Source organism: Cyanistes caeruleus, unplaced genomic scaffold (assembly GCF_971803275.1).
Source record: "Cyanistes caeruleus unplaced genomic scaffold, bCyaCae1.hap1.1 HAP1_SCAFFOLD_100, whole genome shotgun sequence".
NCBI classification, from domain to species: Eukaryota; Metazoa; Chordata; class Aves; order Passeriformes; family Paridae; genus Cyanistes; species Cyanistes caeruleus.
Genome location: NW_028255902.1, coordinates 482,797 through 503,677, shown reverse-complemented (window position 1 = coordinate 503,677; position 20,881 = coordinate 482,797). Strand labels below are relative to the sequence as shown.

At 52.6% G+C, this 20,881-nt stretch overlaps 2 protein-coding genes across 3 annotated transcripts in view; one reads left to right on the top strand and one right to left on the bottom strand.

The window, feature by feature from the left end:
- Nucleotides 1–20,881, bottom strand: part of LOC147646364 (maestro heat-like repeat-containing protein family member 7) — a 195,784-nt gene that overhangs the window by 15,324 nt on the left and 159,579 nt on the right. The window lies entirely within an intron of this gene.
- On the top strand, nucleotides 3,250–14,230 carry LOC147646374 (serine/threonine-protein kinase pim-1-like). The gene is made up of 5 exons (XM_086873510.1): nucleotides 3,250–3,267; nucleotides 12,414–12,780; nucleotides 13,306–13,482; nucleotides 13,739–13,886; nucleotides 14,076–14,230. Exons 1-4 carry the CDS (start codon nucleotides 3,250–3,252, stop codon nucleotides 13,843–13,845), a joined length of 669 nt encoding a protein of 222 aa, XP_086729636.1. The 3' UTR covers nucleotides 13,846–13,886; nucleotides 14,076–14,230.

Below are 20,881 nucleotides of genomic sequence, written 5' to 3'. Positions count from 1 at the left end.
GGAAAATAAAAAAATAATGAAAATATTATGAAAAAAAATCAGGAAAAATCAGGAAAAAAAGGGGAAAATCAGGAAAAATATTGAAAAAAATTGGGTCAAATAAAGAAAAGAGAGGAAAGAAACCTGGAAAAAAATCAGGAAAAATCAGTAAAAAAAATAGGAAATACAGGGAAAAATCAGGGACAAATTGTGAAAAAAAATGGGGAACAACCAGGAATAAATTGCAAAGAGGGAAAAGTCAGAAAAAATGAGGGAAAATCAAGAAAAAAATTTAGGAAAAATTGGGAAAAAACAGGGAAAAATGAGAAAAAGAAAGAGGAAGAAGACTGGGAAAAAAATGGGATAAATCAAGGAAAAAAATAAAGGAAAAATGAAAAAAAGAAAGTGAGGAAAAAAACTTTGGAAAAATGGGAAAAAAATTGGGAAAAAAACAGGAAATATCAAGGAAACAAACAGGAAAAAATCAGGAAAAATTAGGAAAAAAAAGGGAAATATTGGGACAAATCAGAGGGAAAAATCAGGAAAAAAAATTTGAAAAATATTTGGAAAAAATTGTGAAAAATGAGTGAAAAATCAGGAAAAGAAAAAGGGAATAAAACCTGGAAAAAATCAGGAAAAAAAATCAGAAAAAAAAAATTAAAAAATTGTGGGAAAATCAGGAAAAGAAAATGGGGAATACAGGAGAAAAAATCAGGAAAAAAATGGGAAAAACTAGAAAAATTATGGAAAAATTGGAGAAAAAGTTGGGAAAAATACAAAAAATTTTATGAAAAGAAGAGCAAAAAATCAGGAAAAACGGAGAAGTCAGGAAAAAAATGGTGAAAAAACTGGGAAAAATTCAGGAAAAAATGAGGGAAAAATCAGAAAAAAATAAGAAAACACAAAAAAGAGAGAAAAATATTGGGGGAAATAAGGAAAAAAACAGGATGAAATTCCCCCTATCCCATTTTTCCATGGAATTTTGGGAATTGCGTGCCTGGGAGGTTGTAGAAGAATTTCCGGGCCTGGGAATCCAGGGAGTGGGGAAAGGTGGAATTGCGGATGAGCTGGTCAAGATTTTTGGGAAGGTTGATGGCCTGGTCCTATTATAGCTTCCAGAATGTTCAGATGAATCCCACTCCTCCTTCCGGCTAGAAATCATGGAAAAATCATGGAAAAATCATGGGAAAGCTGTGATTCAAATTCATGGAGTTTTGCCCCCAAAGCACCCTTTTTTCCCGCGAAAATATTAATTTTTTTGAATAATTAAATGGAAAAGATTAGGGGGAAATAGGGAAAAATAGGATGGAAATGGAGGAAAAGTGGGGGAAATTTGAGCCAATGTGGGAAAATAATAAGGAAAAAATGGGATAAAATTAGGGAAAAATGGGATAGAAATGAAGGAAAAATTGGGAAAAATGGGAGAAAGGAATGGGAGAAGATGGGGATAAAATGATGGAAAAATGAGATAAAACCAGGATAAAAATGGGGAAAAAAATGAGGGAAACCGGGAGAAAAATGAAGGGAAAATGGGAATAAAAATGGTAAAAATGAAGTCAAAGTGGGAGAAAAATGGAAGAAAATGGGGAAAACAGGAGAGAACATAGGGAAGAAACTGGGGGAAAATGGAGCAAAAAGAGGGTAAAATGGAGAAATGGGGAAAAAATAGATTAAAAATGGGAAAAAAATGGGAAAAATTAGGACAACATGGAGAAAAAATGGAGTAAAAGTGAAGGAAAAAATAGAAAAAAAATCAGAAAAAATCAGAAAAAATTGAGGACAAATGAGTTTAAAAGGGGGGAATTGGAGGGAAAATAGAGAAAAATGGGTGAAAACTAGGGAAAAATAAAAAATAGGATAATAGGGAAGAAAAATATATGAAAATGGGATAAAATGAGGAAAAATAGAAAAAAAATTGATAAAAACGAGATAAAAACGGGAAAATTTTGGGAAAAAATGGATAAAAATGTGGGGAAATGGGGATAACATTTGGGTAAAATGGAGACAAGTTGTACCCTAATAGGAAATGACTGGGAGAGACAGGGCTCTTCCTGCTGCCGAGGAAACGGAAACCACACGGGGAGAGCAACTGGGCAATGCTGGGAGCAGCCACTGCCGGCACCGGGAGCCCCGAACCCCTTTCCCGGCCATGCCGGACCCGCATCCCCCCGGCCCCTTTGCCGGGGCTCTGCCGCCACCGCCACCGGGACCCCCCAAAAACACCTCCCGGGGACCCCCGGGGTGCCCCCGAGGGGCATCTGCGGCTCGGCTCTGGAGCCCTGCCATCCCCAAACATCCCCCCCAAAAACCCCAAAGCCAGGGAGCCCCGGGGGATTTGGGGCGAGCTCCCCCTCCCCGGGCACCTGCGGGATGGGGGGCGATGGTCCCGAAGGAGCTGCAGATGCAGAGAGCGGGGAGCGCAGGTGGAGCCTCCTCTGCCAGCTCCAGCTCTTCCTCCTCCTGCTCCTCCTCTTCCTCCTCCTCTGTCCCTCCTCTTCCTCCTCCTCTGTCCCTCCTCTGTCCCTGTGCGTGGTTCGGAGCCCTCGGGTGAGCGGGGCCGGGCCGGGACACGATGGGAAAGGGCTGGGTCCCCCCCAAACCGAGCTGGGGGCAGCGGAGGTTTGGGGGAACAATGGGAACGGGGCGGGACAGGGGAACAGGGGGAGGTGGGAGCACTGAGGGTCCCCCAGTTCACCCCAGGAGCCCCAAGCCCCGTCCCAGCCCCCCCAGTTCCCCCCGCAGCCCCGGCTGAGGGGGGCTCAGCCCAGGAGCCGCCGTCGTTCGGGGCTCCCCCGAGTGCAGGAACGGGAGAGTTCCCGGCTCGGGGAGGCCCCAGCACAGGAGGGGATCTTGTCCCTCTTCCAGGGCCCTTCAGGGTCTTCAGGCCCCTCTCAAGAGGAGTTTTTCTCTTTTTCAGGTTTTTTGGGGGGGATCCCACCACTACAGGGGTGTTTTTTCCTCCCCATTTTAGGGTGTTTGTGCGGCCGCTGCCCCACAAGCCCCTTTTGAGGGGGGATCATGACGGCTTTAAGTGACATTTTTAGGGGTGTCCCCACCCCAAGCCCCTGTAGGGGATGTTTTGTCCCCCAGGATGAATTTTGGGGGTTCTCTCTACCATGGCCGCTTTAAGGGCCCCCGGTGTTGTCGGGTCCCACTGTAACTCCTCTTAAAAGGGCAACACCGCTCCCGTTGGTTCCGGCAGTGGAGCCCGGGAGGGGTTGGGGGTCCTGGGAGGGGTTGGGGGGTACCTGGGTGATGCCGATGAAGGCGATGGGGTCCTCATGCTGGGTATAAACCTTGGTGAGGGGTTCCTGGGGGGTTTTCGGAAGTTCTGGGTGGTTTTGGGGCCATGGTGATTTTTTGGGGGGTTCTCAAGAGGGTTTACAGGGGTCCCGATGGGGGAATTTGGGCGATCCCGGGGGTGGAACTGGGGGTCCCAGGGCTGTTTTGGGGAACCTGCTGGTGATGGAGATGGGGACCCCATGCCAGGTATGAACCTTCTCAATGTCTGTATGGGGTTTTGTTGTCTTGGGGGGTTTTTGGAGCATCCAGGGCTGTGTTTGGGATCAGGGGAGGTTGGGGTGTCCCGGGGGGTTTGGGGGTTCTCGGCAGGTTTGGGGGTACCTGGGCAATGCGGGTGGCAGTGCTGGGGACCCCGTGCCGGGTTTGAACCTTCTCACTGCGCACGGGCAGCGTCAGCGTGTTCAGGGAGATCCTGGGGGGCCCGGGGGGTCACCCCAAATCCCAGGGACCCCAAATGCTGAGGGACCCCCCGAACTGCCCTCAGCGCTGGATCTGCTGCAGGCAGGGGGGCACCAGCACTCGGCCCCCACCCTCCACCATCACAGGGGGGCTGTGGAAGAAATCTGGGGGTGCATGGACACGTTGAGTGGGACCCCCAAATTTTTCAAGTCTCCCCAATATTTCACAAAATTCCAGACACATCCCACAAAATTATTACAAATTTCCACACAATCTAGAGAAATACCTCAAAATTCTTCAAGTCTCCTCAAAATCCCTCAAAATTCCACAAAAATCCCACAAAATACCACAGAAATCCTACCAGATTCCTGAAACATCCCACAAAATTCTAGAAACATCCCACAAAATTCCCTAAATTTTCTCAAAAGCCTGACAAATTCCAGAAACATCCCACAAAATCTCCACAAATTTCCACACATTATAAGAAAAATCCCTCAGAATTCTCCAAGTCTCCTCAAAATCCCACTAAATTCAAGAAAATTCCACAACATTCCAAAAAAGTCCCACAAAATTCCAGAAACATCCCACAAAATTCTTCAAGTCTCCACAAAATCCCACAAAATTGCAGAAAAATCCCAGAAAATTGTGGAAATCTTTTCAAAAGCCCAACAAATTCCAGAAACATCCCACAAAATCCCCACACATTTCCACAAAAACCTAAGAAAATACCTCAAAATTCTTCATGTCTCCTCAAAATTCCACAAAACTCTCAGAAAATCTCAAAAATATCCTACAAAATTCCAGAAAAATCCCACTAAATTGCAGAAAAATCCCACACAATTCCCTAAATTTTCTGAAAACCCCACCAAATTCCAGAAACATCCCACAAAATCTCCACAAATTTCCACAAAATCTAAGAAATATCCTACAAAATTCAAGTCTCCTCAAAATCCCTCAAAATTCCTGAAAAAAATACCACAAAACTGCAGAAATCTTCTCAAAACCCCACCAAATTCCAGTAGCATCCCAAAAAATCTCCACAGATTTCCACACATTCTAAGAAAAATCCCTCAAAATTCTTCAAGTCTCCTCAAAATCCCACAAAATTTAAGAAAATTCCACAACATTCCAAAGAAGTCCCACAAAATTCCAGACACATCCCACAAAACTATTATGAATTTCCACACAATCTAAAAAATACCTCAAAATTCTTCATGTCTTCTCAAAACCCTACCAAATTCCAGAAACATCCCAAAAAATTCCAGAAACATTCCACTAAATTCCCTAAATCTTCTCAAAATCCCACCAAATTCCAGAAACATCCCACAAATATCTCACAAAATTCCTGGAAAATTTGATGAAATGGTTAGTGTTCAGGAACACACATAATCACAAATGATCATATGCAGGTGCTTTATTAAGAGCTCTGGGTGTCAGGGGTACACAGTACCAAATCTGACCCATCTTGGTTTGGAACTGAACATCTTTTATACTCTATCATTATATAACTTACATATTAATTATTAAACTTACATTGTTCTATTGTAAGCATTGTTTTTACCCAAGCATGGATTTCTCATGATCCCCCCATGCCCCCTAACATTGTTCCTCATGTTCTTTAAACAATAATTATATCCAATCATATCTAACAATTGTATCATGATCATCTACTGATTACACAGGTGCAGTTTGACCTGATCTTTAGCAAGTACAAGGCCTAACATTTCCCAGGGCCTACTTTTCCAAGGCCTTTCCAAACCTAACTTCCTTTCTAAGTCCCCGAATTTTCTAACATTTTGAGACCTTTTACTATCACTTACAGGACTTGTGCTCCAGACCCCTCACCAGCCTTGTTGCCCTTCTCTGGACACGCTCCAGCCCCTCCATGGCCTTCCTAAACTGGGGGCCCAGAACTGGACACAGCACTCGAGGTGCTGCCCAACCAGTGCAGAGTAGAGGGGAGGAATCCCTGCCCTGCTCCTGCTGGCCACACTGTTCCTGATCCAGGCCAGGAGCCATTGGCCTCCTTGGCCACCTGGGCACACTGCTGGCTCATGCCCAGCCTGCTGTCCATCAGTGCCCCAGCTCCCTTTCTGCCTGGCTGCTGTCCAGCCACTCTGTCCCCAGCCTGGAGCACTGCAGGGGTTGTTGGGGCCAAAGTGCAGGACCTGGCACTTGGACTTGTTAAACCTCACCTTGTTTGGTTTGGGCCCTGGATCCAGCCTGTCCAGAGCCCTGTGCAGAGCCCCCCTACCCTGCAGCACATCAACACTCCCAGCCAACCTGGTGTCACCACGGTTCCATGGGGCCCTAGAGTGTCACAATGGTCTCCAGGATTCCATGTGGCCTCCCAGCAATCCAATTTTGGATCATACTGGGAGTGACTGGACTCATACTGGGAGTATCTGAGAATGACTGGGAACACACTATACACATCGTCCCCCATACTGGGGGTGACTGGGAGCAACTGGGAGCATGCTGGGAGCCAATGGCATCATACTGGGACTGACTGGGTTGATCTAGTCAGAGGCAAGTGGGACCATCCTGGGAGTGCTGCCCTGTGACAAGGATCATACTGGAGCTTACTGGGCTCATGATGGTGTTGAAAGGGAACAGCTGGGATCTCTGAACACCAAAGGTTCCTTTCCTGCTCACTGATGAAGGAGCTTCCCAGTATCCATGTGTGAGGGGACCTTCACCTGAACCAGATGCTGTTAGGAGAAAAAGCTGCCTCTGCTGGAAAATCCCACACAACAAGTCAATGCCAAGAGAGCATTTTGCTTTCACAACTTCCCTCCGTGAGCCACAGTCCTTTTGGATCACACAGCAAGCAAGAGAACAGCACAAAATACAAGGCTGTGTCCAGTTTTTGGCTGCATCAGCAAACAGAGGGAGGAATGCCAGGGTTCACTGCCACAGACTCTCCTCTTGGGGGACAGAACCCCCCCAGGCTCCATTCCAAATGCTGTGCACACCCTGCTGGCTACAAACAACCCCTTCTTTAAGAAGTTGTTGGCAAGAGCTTTCCCAAATAAATGGCATCTTAATGGCAATTTTCATTCAAAATCACCTCTGTTCCAAAGGAAGAACAGAAAGCCCACAGCAATCCCAAAGGCACATATGGTGCACCTGGGGAAATCCTCGACTTAGGGGCCCAGTGGGTTAAAAAATACCCATCAGAAGCCCCAGAGTCCAGAGTGCAAACTGCAGCAACCACTTGCTGGATCATTTTGGCTGTGCTGCACACACCTGCAGACTGTCTGTCCCCCTGCCAGGACAGAAGGACACCCGTCAGGGGCTGGGCTGTCTGCTGAGAATGCCTCGGGCAGGAGGATCCTCAGGCAATGAGCAGGTGCCCAGAGCCGCTCTGACACTGAGGCCTCTGTGCCCCACAGCAACGGGAACACCACAAGGACACGGCAACGTTCCTGTGACATCACAGCAGCAGCTCCCCCAAAAACCGCCTGGAAGGTTCTCCTGGGTCACCAAGGAGCACAAGGGATCCTCAGAGGGCACAACCTATTGCTCAAGGGATCCAAGAGGAACTCAGAAAATGCAGCAAATGAGGACACCCCACAGCCCAGCCTGAACACTGAGAAGGAACAAAGATGTGACCAAACCAATGGAAATACAACTTTTGGTCACTGATGCTTCTGACTAAAACCAGCAAGGCTTGTTCCATCTTGGACCTTTATTCTAGTTGTAGAAACAAGCAAGGTTCTCTACTGTCAATGTACAGAAAGCAGGAACTTGGGGGAAAGAAGGCTGAGAGTGCCAAAGCCTTGTGTGACTCCTTGGACATCCTGTGGCTGAGGGTGTTCAAGGCAATGGACTCACAAGCGGGGTCCCTGCCCTCCTGACTGACAGCTGCCATCTCTCCTTCAGCCCCACACGTGTCTCCAACAACCTCCTGTCAAGGGCCTCCATCCACACATTCCATCAGCAGCCACAGATCCTCATCCACGAGGTCACCCAGCATCCCTGAGGCCACAGCAGGGAGTGCTCCTGGCATCTGGTAGAGCACTGTGGCTTTCCTGGGATCCTTCTGGTGCCTGTGGCTGAGAGGAGTGGGGTGGATGGAAGCAGGACGGGTCACAGATCAGCAGCCCCACTGCAAGCAGTGCTTTCTCCTGCTGTGTGGGGACCGTGGGGTGACTGATATTGGGACTCCTCTGGCTTTGGTCCTGCAGAGCACACAGTGGCTCAGACACTGGGCTGAGGGAAGGGGTGCCATGGAAACCCAGCACAGGCATTTCTCTTTGGAGAGGGGGTTCTGCAGGGAGAAGGGAGAAGAAGAGACTTTCCTGTCTGCTGAGATTCCCCCTCCTCCTTCAGCAGCCATTCCACAATCCATCAGTACCAGAGTTCATAGGATCACTTCCATGCCAGGGAGCACAAGGCACTCAAAACTGAACCCTGCCAGAGCCCAGCCCTGCCTGCCCATTTGGAGGGTGTGGGGGAATGGAATTTCAGCAGGAGCTGACCCACAATGATACTTTGCCACTTGTGGGTTTCTCACAGCCTTAGAAGGAGTTTGAGATCTCTGTCCCCAACACCTGCTCACCCTTCAAGTGCACACACGAGCCTGGGGGCAATTCAGGTTCCCTGGAGTGGTGGCTGCTTCCCTTGGAAACAGGAGCTGTTGTCTTTTCCAGTGTGCTTAACTCCCTTCTACCTATTAGAAAGTGGGTGAGTAAAGGAAATGACCCTGGAGAAAGGAGACCAGAAATGGGGAAAAGGATGAAACATGTCTGAATTACAAATGAAATCTATTTCAATTTATTTCTTTACTACTAATCTATTACAAACAAAAACATGTTTCTGAGCTGATTGTTGGGATTCAGAAGAATTATTATTCAAGAAATAAACTTGTTCTTGTTGTTATTATTATTTATTAGTATTACTTTTCACTGTCAAGACTTTTAAATCTTAGACATGAATAAAAATGGCTGGATGTCTCTCACTGGGAAAATTCCCTTGCTTTTCCCACTGTGATTAAACTGTACGGTCATTTCCAAGTTGCCAGTGGATTCTAAAGATGGAAAATCCTTTTAATGGTGGGTTTGGTGTGGTTTGGAGCTGGGGAAGGGTCTCATCCCCTCCCAGAGGTGCCCCAAGCCCGCTCTGCTGCCACATCTGCACTTGTGGCCCCTCACGGCTGCTCTGCCCTGGGGACATGGTGGGACCCCTCCTGCCAGGGCTGAGGCTCCTCATGGCCCCTCACAGCCCCTCATGGCCCCATAGAACCTCTCATGGCCCCATAGAACCTCTCACAGCCCCTCATTTCCCCTCACAGCCCCTCATGGCCCCATAGAACCTCTCATGGCCCCACAGAACCTCTCACAGCCCTTCATGTCCCTTCATGGCCCCTCATTTCCCCTCACAGCCCCTCATGGCCTCTCAAAGCCCTTCATTTCCCCTCACGGCCCCTCACAGCCCCAGGGGCTCCTCCCAAAGGAGAAGGGGTCGGGCCCTGCTCACTCTCCTTTTATTTCGGTCCCTTCACAGCGCCGAGTAAAGAAAGGCTGAATGGAGCCTTTCCCCAGCGTTTCCCTGGGGGTTCATTGCGGGCTGAAGCTCTGTGCTGGCGCTGGCCCCAGCACCAACATCCCTGCAGCCCCCAAGGCCTTTGCTGTCCCCCCGTGTCCATTCCCTGTCCCCGAGTCCCGCCCGGCTCTGGCAGCAGCAGCAGCCGCAGCGCAGCGGGCGCAGGCCCGGCCCGGCCGGGGCTCCCGGCCAGGAGCAGCAGCAGCGCCAGCCCTTCCCACCTGCTCCTGCCTCGGCTTCCCAGGGCTTTTGCCAGGGCAATGCTGGACTACAGCAACAATCCCCCGCAAACAGCCCTGATTCCTCAGGGCCCGCCTCTGCTGCCCTCAGCCAGCCCTCAGAGGAAGAAAGGATCGGGTTCCAGCGCTGTTTTCAGCCCTGTTTTACTCACCCTGAGGTGACAGCAGGAGGCTGTTGGTGCCCTGGCCTTGGCAATTGTAGATCCCGGCTGCTCTTGCCCCTCTTCTGCTTGCCACTTGAAATTTAGCAGTACAGCTGCAATTGCCTCTTTCAATCAGTGCTACCCACTGTGCTTTTGTCACAGGGAACTCAGGATTTTTGTTTCAGCCATCATGATCAGTAGAGATCAAAATGCTCCCAAGTCCCTGAGCACTAAGTCGAGGGGAATTAAAGCCACACAGGTCACATTTGCAGTGCTCAAACACAGCCCTGTTGCTGCTACTGCTGCTGAAATAGAATCAACTGACAGAGGCCATCACAGAAATTGCCTCTGCAGTGGCAAATCAAATGAAAAAATCCACCAGGAGAAAGAAAAACCAGAACTTCCCAACTCGCTTCATTGTTTCTTCTGAGCAGCAGAAGAAAAAGGAACAGGGCACCTTTCAGGCAGCTCCACAGGCTCAGCATTCCCATTTCCTGGGGAATCTGAGATGCAATTGGTCTTGTTAAAAGGACAAAAGCAAGGGGAATGAATTGGGAATTATTAGGAAAAAATGACCCTTCTTACACACAAAGTTCACCAAGTCATTCCCTGCATTTCTCCTTTTCACATTCTTTCTCTCATCCACTGAGAGCTCCAGCTTATCATGTTCTGCTGCTTATCATCACCTGATTGTGCTCTTGATTTCTCCCAGTGCAAGAGATGTAGAATCATCTCAACTGAACACAGAAACAAACTCCCTCTGTCAGCCCATCTTCATGTTCCAGATCACTTTCCAGATGTCCATGGGGCTGTTGGAATGATGAGCTCTCCACTGCTGGCTGCAGGCTCTGGAGATTCTTTCTCCACATTCAGCCAGGCTTGTATTCCCCAACAATTCTGGTAGCCCATCATGTTTTCTTTGGGTAGAAGAGGAACAATGAAAACCTCACCATTGGCACAACTCCCCTGTCCACAAGGAAAAGAAAGAACAAGTTGTCAAGTTCTTCAAACATTTGTCCTGCTTTGCTGCAAGAGTTGTGCTGCACTCACAGTGTGGGAAGCCAAGAGAAGCTGCAGCTGGGGGCACATCTTGTGACAGGAGCAGCGCCTTGTTCTCCAGGACAGGTTTTTGGAAAGAACAGGACTGGGGAGAAGATTCTGGGAAAACTGAAACAGCTGTTTAAGAAATGAAAATAAAATCAAAATAAACAACCAATAAGTTTTTCTCTATTTTTCTCTATTTATTTTTATGTTCTCCTTTTCCATCTTGCGCTGTTTCTCCATCCCATTCATTCCAAATGGCTCTCACCTCTAAGATCTGAGACTTGGCAAGTTTTAGACCCTGTAAAATACCCTGAGCTATAGCCAGTTTGCCTTGCCCTGTTTTCCTTGGAAAGCAATGCTGGAGACACAAGTGCAGTGCTTGGCTCAGGTACAAATTCTGCATTCAGGGAATGTGCTCAGACGGTGTCTGAGCCTCAGCAGGGACAAGGCACAGCAGCAGCCAAGGGCATTGCTGTGCCCCAGTGCAGGAGTCCAGACTCTGGCTCTTGGCTCAGCAGGGCAAAGTTGCCGTGTTTGGCCAGGCTCAGGGGCTGCCCGGGGAGCGCGGGGCTCGGGGCGGGGCCGAGCGGGCAACGGACAAACGGACACGGGGACAAACGGCCCCGGTGCTTCAGTTGCAGCGGCAGCGGCGGCAGCAGCAGCAGCGGCGGCAGCAGCGAAAGCAGCGACAGCAGAAAATTTATCAATTCTCTCTCTCTCTTCTCCCTCTCCCACTGTCCCGCATCTTCTCCTCGACTCCCTTTTCCTGTGTCCCCTTCTCTTCCAGTTTCCCTCTCCCCGTGCCCACCCGGGCCATGCCCCCAGCCCGCCCCCGGCCCCGGGCGGGGCTGCCCCGGCCCCGGCCCCGTCCCCGCCCATCCCGCCGAGGTCTCCTCTTCGCCTGGCTCTGGCTGTGCTGGGCGGGCATCAGTGCCAGGGGCTGGGGCGGCATCGCTGCCCTTTGGCTCCGCCTGGCCCGACCCCGGCCCCGGCCCCAGCCCCGACCCCGACCCCGACCCCGACCCCGACCCCGACCCCGACCCCGGCCCCGGCCCCGGCCCCGGCCCCGGCCCCGGCCCCGGCCCCGGCTCCTCCCGGGGCCCGCGGAGGACACAGGCGGTGCGGCCGCTGCCGCCGCCTCCGCTGCGGCTTCCCCGGCCCGAGCTCCGCCGCTGTCGCGTTCCAATGAGGGAACGCCTGCGGGTGCCCGGCCCGGGGAGCTCGGGGAGCGCTCGGGGGCCGTTCCTGGCCCCGGGCCGAGCACTGACGGCCGCGTCTCTTCCCCAGGGAAGGCGCAGCAGGCCCTGCAGCAGCGCTACCGAGTGGGTTCACTGCTGGGGCGCGGCGGCTTTGGCAGAGTTTTTGCGGCCACTCGGCTCTCGGACGGACTCCCGGTGAGCAGAGGGGCCGGCGGCGGGCGGAGGAGGAGGAGGGGGCGGAGGAGGAGGATGGGGCTGGACACGGTGGGCGGTGAGCTGAATCCGCTGTTCCCTTTGGCTTGCAGGTGGCCATCAAAAAGGTGCCACGGAACCGCGTCCGGCACTGGGGCGAGCTGGTGAGTGAGCGGGGCCAGCGGCAGAAGCCGGGCCGTGCCGGGCGGGGATGAGCCGGGGCCCGGCAGGGTGGGAGCCGCCAGGACACCTGCAGGGAGAGCGGGCGTGGGGCCAGCGGAGGGCACAGAGCATCCCGGGCTGGCTGAGGGCTTCCCGAGCCCTGGCACGGCCTCAGCCCCACTGACGGCACCGTGCTCCTCCCGCAGCCCGACGGCACCAGCGCACCCCTGGAGATAGTGCTGCTGGACAAGGTGTCCACAGGCTTCCCCGGTGTGGTGCAGCTGCTGGAATGGCTTGAGCTCCCCAACACCATCGTGATGGTGCTGGAGCGCCCGGAGCGGTGTCAGGACCTGCGGCGTTTCATTCGGGCACGGAGGTTCCTGTCCGAGGAAGAGGCGCGGGAGCTGTTCCAGCAGGTGCTGGCGGCCGTGCGGCACTGCACCAGCTGCGGGGTCCTGCACCGAGATATCAAACCTGAGAACGTCTTGGTAGACCTGGACACCGGCCAGGCAAAACTGATTGACTTCGGCTGTGGCACCTACCTGCAGGACACAGCCTACACTCAATTTGCAGGTGAGCCCACACAGGGGCAGGCTCCTGGTCCTGGCATCTCCTGGCCCAACCTGGGTGTGGCAGCAGGGATTCTCCCAGGACTGGGGCTGGGGCTGGGGCAGCCAGCCTGACAAAATCCCCCGTGGGTGGGGATAGCAGAGAGGGGGAGCCAGAACCTGTGCACCAGCTGGTTTGGTGTGCAGGTGAGAATGGGCTTGGACTGCTCTGCTCACCTGATTTGCCTTGGTTCAAGATATTTTTTGGGCAATGCCAGCAGGGAGGATATGGGTGTGGTTTTTCCCCAGCACTGAGTGGGTATTTCCCTTTGTGTGTCATGGTCGGGCCTTGCCAGGGTTTCTGCTGCCCTCTTCCAGCACCAGTGGCTTCTTTTCCAACCCCAGGTTTGTACCCAAGTCCCAGGTGCTGGTGAGAGGGCAGCAGGTCACCCCGTGTGCCACTGGGGCAGCCCCCACATGCCCAGGGATGCTGGGGCCAGGCTCTGGGAGCAGCAGCATCCCCCTGATGAGCTCCATCCATATTCCATAGGAACACCGTCATACAGCCCCCCGGAATGGAACGACTTCGGCTGGTACCATGGCGAGGCAGCAACCGTCTGGTCCCTGGGCATCCTGCTGCACGAGATGGTCTGCGGGGAGCACCCTTTCAGGAGGGGCAGGAACATCAGATGGGGCCAGCTCCCGCTGCCACAACGGCTCTCCCAAGGTGGATCCTCATCTCTGGGCACGGGGGGAACACCAGTGTTGGGAGACAGCAGCGGGCTCGTGAGCATCCCGCTCTGGCAGCTGCTGAGGAGGTGGCACATGTCCTGCTCTCCTGCTCTCCTCCAAAACAAAGAATTGATGGGAAAGTTTAGGCCCAGCTCTGAGCACATCCAGCGTGGCCTGGGCACGGGAATAGTGGGGCAAAGCAGGCAGGAGCCTTCTCCAACTGACCAGTGGTTTGTGGTTTCTCTCCCCAGACTGCCAGATTCTGATCAGGTGGTGTTTATCCCTGAACTCCTTGGACAGGCCCTCATTAGAAGACCTGTCCTGTGATCCCTGGATGCAGGATATTCATCAGCCCTAGAAGAAGGGAGAGAGCCACAGGCACAGTGATGCAGGGACCTGGTAAGTTACAGCTCCACACATGCCCTGGCAATCAGCAGCAAAGAAACCCAGACTTTTTTGTCCTGCCTGTGTCACTGCACTGGGGTCATGGAATGGGAACACACAGCCCTTGTGCTGGAGCTGAGCTGCTCTGCCCAGCACTGGTGGGCACCATCTGAGCTGGTTTTGCTTGTCCTGCTTCACTGACAGCCGGGCCCTGGGCAGAACCCTGACAGCCTGGTGTCACCCCAGGGAAGAAGGAGCCCCTGGAGAAGCTGTACCAGGTGGGGCTGCTGCTGCTGCTGAAGACATGGAGGACAGCAGCAAGGATGACAACCTCTTCCTCCACCTGGCCAGTGGGAGCTGGCGATGATGGACTTTGATTCTGGCACCTTCTTCAAAGCCAGGCTCCACAGGGAATTTTCAGGTAAGTCCAGACCCAGGGGGATGCTCCCAGATTTGTGCATTGGCCGGGAACCAAAGGTTTCCCCTTTGCTGGGGCAGATGCAACTGATTCCTCAGTGGCTGCCCAGCTGGTTTTTGGCAGGGCTGGGGACGTGGGCTGGGGTGGTTACGAAATGGGAGTGGGATCCTGGCCCTGCCAACAGCCCCCAGCACCCACCGTGCCCCGGGCTGGGGCTGGGGCAGCCAGCCCGACACAAACAAACCCCCATGGCAGGAGCACAGGTGGGACTCCAGAACCTGAGCACGGCTGCTTTGCTGTGCAGGCAAGGAAGGGCTTGGGCTGCTCCACTCCCCTGCTTTGCTTTGGGATCACCGTGATTTTGGGGGACAGTGCAGGGGGAAAGGGAGAAAGCATGGGCTTCCCTCACCCATGGGTGGGTTTTTCCCCAGAATGTAGGGGTTGGGACTTCCTCAAGCTCCTGACAGACATAAGATTTTTTACCATTTTTCTTGTTTCCCCTTTTTGTCTGTAACCTATTTTCATTAATTTGTTGTTTGTTTTTCTAAAGGAAGCGTCCTAGGTGGGGTCCAGTCTGGATCGGGAAGTGCTTGGGACCAGCTATGGCGTGGATGGGCCGTGCCCTTGGAGAAGACTGAGGACATCGTTTGGGACCAGCTTTTCTTGTGGCAGCGGATGGTGTGAGGTGGGTCCTCATCTCCTTGGCATGGGTGGGACAAGAGCTTTTGGGAGATGGCAGCGGGCACAGGAGCATCCCGCTCTGGGCAGCTGCTGAGGGGCTGGATCTGCCGTGGCTGGCTGCAGGCTGGGCACATGTCCTGCCCTCCTGCTCTGCTCCCCAAGGCAGCAGTGATGGGCAGCTTTGGGCCCAGCTCTGAGCACGGCCAGCATGGCCTGGGCACCGCGGCTGGCTGGGACAAGGGGACAGGAGCCTTCAGCTGACGGGCGGTTTCTGCTTTCTCTCCTTGCAGCCGGGCTCTGCGGATGCTGAGGCTGCTCTGGGCTCTGCCAGGGCTCTGCTGGGCTCAGCACCGGGCCGGGATCAGCCAAAGAAGAAACGCTGTGACCTGCAGCAGAGACCTGAGCATTTTGGCAATGCAGCTCAAGTCTGCAGAGTGTCCACCTCCAAGGGAAAACATGACACCCCCCAAAAATTAAACTTGTTCCATAACTTCTGAAATTAAATCCATCTGGGATGACTCCAAATGACATTTTTCATCTTGCTCAAGCTGTAGCTCAGCCCTTCTCTGAACAGTTCTGTCCCACACCTGCCTTTTACTTCCCAACTGCTCCCTCCTTTCCCCCAGTGAGTTCCCAGCCCATCACACTCTCCATCACACTGCAGCCTTCCTTGATGCCCCTCACCACGAGGAAGGCCAAGCCCCAGTCTCAGGGACTCATCCTGTCAGTGGCTGAAGAGCAGCAATGTCTGTCTGTGCCAGGGGCTCTTGGATGTCTCTGTATCCATGGACAGAAGGGTCTGTCTGTGCCAGGGGCTCTTGGATGTCTCTGTATCCATGGACAGAAGGGTCTGTCTGTGCCAGGGGCTCTTGGATGTCTCTGTATCCATGGACAGAAGGGTCTGTCTGTGCCAGGGGCTCTTGGATGTCTCTGTATCCATGGACAGAAGCTCTGTCCTTGCAAAGATTTCCATAATATCTTGGTACCCATGAGTATGGAATGAACACAGAGAGTGAAAGTGTCAGTCACATTGTTTGCACACTCCTTCCTTTCCATACAAGACACATCCATGCACACCCCCACGTACAGATACATTAAAAGGATAGGGATGGATAGAGATTTCCCACAGAGCTCTAACTTTGGCAGAACTCACCTTGTAAGCCATGGCCAGGGCATTTTTTTCCCAGCTCTGTGTCAGTAGGTGTCCAAGAGCTGAAGGGAACAGCATTTAGAAGCAGTTTCAGGATTTCTAGGCAGGAAAGGGAGCTGACAACCATCCACATAACTCACCATATTCGTCGGGATGGGCTGCTGGTTCTTTAGGAATATGGCACAATGGAGACACGAGACTTGGGATAATCCCAGCTCTCTGTGGATCTGTGCAAAGGTGGAGCAGCAGAAACACCTTGTGTCTTCTTTGGGGACACAAGGCCCAAGGAGCTGGGGTGGCAGAGCGTGACCTGGGCTGGTGGCAGGTGAAGTCCCATTTCATGACATCCCAGAGTGGCACAGGACAAAGCTCCAAGCAGCCACAGCCCCACTGAGGAAGTCCTTGGAGTGCTGCACATCCCATAGGAAAAGCTGCATTCCCTCAGTCCATTGGCATTTATCACTTCCATTTGCAACACTTTAGGTCCAAGTTTCAAACTGCAAAATTTTGACACTCAAGACACAGTCATGAAGAACATGAATTTCAATTTCCTATTCCTTTAACTGCAGTGTAAAATATCTCGATATTGGAAAACATCCATCAAATCTGTCAAGGAAGGCAGCTAATGGATCCTTTCCACCAGCACGTGTACAGACTAAGGAACTAAAATCAAAGCTGAGTTCTCTTTTTCAAAAGATCAGTTACCTCTTTCTTACTCCAGAGTTATAGAAGATTTTTCACTACACATTTGAGGGTAATTTTTATCTTTCATTTCTTTTTTATGTTTTCTGGTTTTTAGGTTTTTGTTGTTTTTTTTTTGTTGTTGTTGTTTTGTTTTTACAGAAAACATGTCCTAGTAAAGGCACGTCCTTTGCTCCTGGTTCCTGTGTGGAGCAGCTCCCTTCCCGCTGGCTGAGCTGCTCAGGCAGAGCCCGGCAGCTCCTGGCCCTGCAGGGCTGAGGCTTTTCCCCGTTGCTGGGCACAGACTGATGGAGCAGCACTGCTGAACACGGGCACACGCAGAGGGAGCAGAGCAGCTGCCTTTGCCCACCTGAAGCTCCAAGGCCAAACTCTGAGCAGGCACGGCTGCAAGAGACTCGCAGGCTCCCTGTTGGCTCTGCTGCCCCACTTGTGCCCGGCCCAGCTCTGCGGGAGGCAGAGGGAGAACAAGGGGCAGCTCCCTCCCAGCCCCAGCCCAGGGACCCCTCCAGCCCCGGGCCTTGGGCCACTGTCAGCACCCGCTGCTCCAGCCACGGCTTCTGCTGGCACTGACAGCAACAACCAAACTGGGGCTGGTCCCCAGGGAGCAGCAGCAGTGCCTGCATCTGATCCCTCAGCCTGGGGCAGCCCCCTGGGGGAACAGAGGGCACAGCAAGAGGGACAAAACCAGGCAGGGGCAGAGACTGGGAAGAGCCAGAGCTGGGAGCAGCAACAGCTGCTTCATTGCACTCCTGGAGAAAGCTCTTGGCTGGCTCAAAGCACTGAAAGGTGTGAAAGGCAGAGAGGAGGCCACACCAAACAATGCTCCTGTTTTCACACCCTCCTGTAATAAATGGAAATGATTTGTGCTAACTAAATTATAACTATTTGGAAAGTTATTATTAGAAGCAATCAAGGGAATTGGTGTTACAAGGCAGATGTACCCCTCTACAGATGTTACATGTTAAAATTAAGATACAGGATGTAGTTTTGAGATAAGAAATATCCTAAGACAAAATCAACCTTGAGATGCATAAAGTTGGAACGACTTTAGGCATAGGGCCTGAAAATTATAAAATATAAGACTAATTAGTGGAGCACAATGCTCACTTACATAACACAACACTTAGTACGCACACACAGCCTGTAAGGTTATCCAGAGGACAGTGAGGATGTGTAAGTGAGTGTAAGCCTTCATCCAAAATACCACCAAAAGAAGACTGAAGACCCCCGAGCAACAAGTGAAGCATGCACCATGAAGAATTGTGATGTAAAATTATAGAATCAGAAATTGGAGGAGACTCAGGAGTAACATGAATGAATATATATGAGCATAGAGTATATAAGTTTAGTTTGAATTGCTTTCTTTTGTATAGAAGGTGAGGTGAGAAGCCCTCTCCGTACCTCTGTCAGTTTTGCTCATGCTTTAATCATATATATTGGCAAGCTATATTCATATATATTCATACATATGAATATTGAATAGTGAATTTAGTGAATATGAATATATTCACTAAATTGTACTCTTTTACTAAATTGTATTCCTTCTATATCAAATTGCTCTTCAATCCACTAAATTGTATTCTTGCATTCAATTCACTAAATTGTATCATCTTTTTTCTTGTTATTAAACTGCTGTTAACCCAATAACCCTAGCTGTCCAAATTTCAATTTCATTTATGACACTGCCCTTGGGTGAGTTACAGCCACAGCGAGAGGGAGGAGGAGATGATCCCACCCATGGCTGCTGCTGGCTCCAGACATTTGCTGAGATAAAGCTGAGCCAGAGCTTCAGCATCTCCCCCAAAATCACAGAATCACAGAATGCCTTGGCTTGGAAGAGACCTTAAAGTTCATCTCATTCCACCCCCTGCCATGGGCAGGGACACCTTCCACTATCCCAGGCTGCTCCAAGCCCCTTCCAACCTGGCCTTGGACACTTCCAGGGATCCAGGGGCAGCCACAGCTTCTGTGGGCAAGCTCTGATCTCTGCCCAGGTGAGCAGGGACAGGAGCCGAGGGAACGGCTGGAGCTGGGCCAGGGCAGGGCTGGGCTGGAGATGAGCAAAAGCTTCTTCCCCCCCAGGGGGCTGGGGCAGTGCCCAGGCTCCCCAGGGAATGGGCACGGCCCCGAGGCTGCCGCAGCTCCAGGAGCCTTTGGCCAGCGCTGCCAGGGATGCACAGGCTGCGATTGTTGGGGTGTCTGTGCAGGGCCGGGGGCTGCACTCCGTGATCCCAATGGGTCCCAGATGCCAGCTCAGCCCCTTGTGCAACTCTCACCCTTGGGCTCAGCCTTTGTGTCCCCTGGAGGCGCTGGCAGAGCTGATGGGGTGGGGCAGGAGCGGGGCAGCCCCAGCGTTCCCCTGGCAGTGACAGCACAGCCGGGCCAGCAGCCCCAGCGTTCCCCTGGCAGTGCCAGCACAGCCGGGCCAGCAGCCCCAGCGTTCCCCTGGCAGTGACAGCACAGCCGGGCCAGCAGCCCCAGCGTTCCCCTGGCAGTGCCAGCACAGCCGGGCCAGCAGCCCCAGCGTTCCCCTGGCAGTGACAGCACAGCCGGGCCAGCAGCCCCAGCGTTCCCCTGGCAGTGACAGCACAGCCGGGCCAGCAGCCCCAGCGTTCCCCTGGCAGTGACAGCACAGCCGGGCCAGCAGCCCCAGCGTTCCCCTGGCAGTGACAGCACAGCCGGGCCAGCAGCCCCAGCGTTCCCCTGGCAGTGACAGCACAGCCGGGCCAGCAGCCCCAGCGTTCCCTCCCTGGAGACGCTCCAAGGGAAGCGGCCAGAGCCGCGTCCAGTCAGCGGAACTGAGCGGCCACTGAGCACCCCCGGCCTGGGCTGCTGTGGATTCCTCTGCACACAGCTCGGGGAAGGTGCCCTTGGCCACCCCCACAGTGCCACAGACAAGTGTCACACACAGTTACAGAGCTCTGCACACAGCTGACAGCAGGATTCAATTAAAAAAAAAAAAAAATTAAAACCACCAAAGAAACAAGATAAAGGGGACTCCTCCCAGCAGATCCTTTCCACCTTTCAGTTGAGACACCTGCATGCACACAAGACCTGGGGCTGTAAAAAACGAGGCTTCATTGGCACATTTGCAGGAAAAATCAGGTTTAGGACAGGCTATCAGCAGAACTGTTCTCAGCTGGGTGAAAAAGGCCCCTTTGGCAGCTGCAGAGCCATTGAAAATGCAGATCCTCAGCCCATGGGGGAGAAAAGGGCTCTGAATTCCCCTCCCCTGACACACAAACCCTGCTCCCAGGCTGCTCCCAACACAGGATTCTACTGGAGGACTGTGGAAAGCTGAGAGTTGGCTCTGGCTTCTTCATGTTCCTTGTCCTAAAGCTGCCTGGGAGAAGAAATTTAGGGTCAACTCCACTGGCACAATCCCTCCTGGCCCAGGGCACAGCCCCAGGAAGGTCTTTGCTCCTCCCTCGGCCCTCCCTGAGGAGGCTGGCAGGGCTCGCAGGTTGATGGCATTTGTCCTTGCTGCCCCTCACATCCCACTGCCCCACAAAGAGCCCCGAGCCACCCGTGAGGGACAGGCCCTGCTGGGCCAGGCCTGGGCTCAGGGCTTGGCCTTTCTGCTTCCTCCAACCCAGCCAGGCCTGGCTCAGCATTGCAGTTCCTGTGCTGTGCCCCAAGCTCGCTCGGGCCCTGCTGGAAAGGGACCTGAGGTACCTCCATCCCCTCGGGCAGTGCATGGGAGAAAACAACAAACTTCTCAGGAGGATGGGAACAAACTTTCAGCTGCAAACTTTAGAGAATGAGGTACTTGGGAAATCATAAAGCTGCATGCAATTAGAGGAAATCACTTCACTAAGCACTGACTGAGCCAACTCGTCCAACCCATCCAACTTCAAGCTATCCAGATTTTGAAAACTGAAGTCAGGAGAAGCGAGAGAGGGACAGAGATCCACAGTCAGCCTTGGATCCAGCGCCATCTCAGCTGCTGTGAGCTCCAGGGCCGTGGCACATGTCAGTGTCACACCCGTGTCACAGCCTCACCTGCTCTGCTCCCTCTCCCAGCTGGGGTTTTTGGGGTGCCAGGGGCTTGGCAGCCAC

Excerpts from the sequence above, each read along its gene's own strand:
- LOC147646374 (XM_086873510.1), top strand. Across the intron at positions 12,781-13,305 it reads AGCCTACACTCAATTTGCAG|GAACACCGTCATACAGCCCC; the intron begins GTGAGCCCACAC and ends CATATTCCATAG. Across the intron at positions 13,483-13,738 it reads GCCACAACGGCTCTCCCAAG|ACTGCCAGATTCTGATCAGG; the intron begins GTGGATCCTCAT and ends TTCTCTCCCCAG.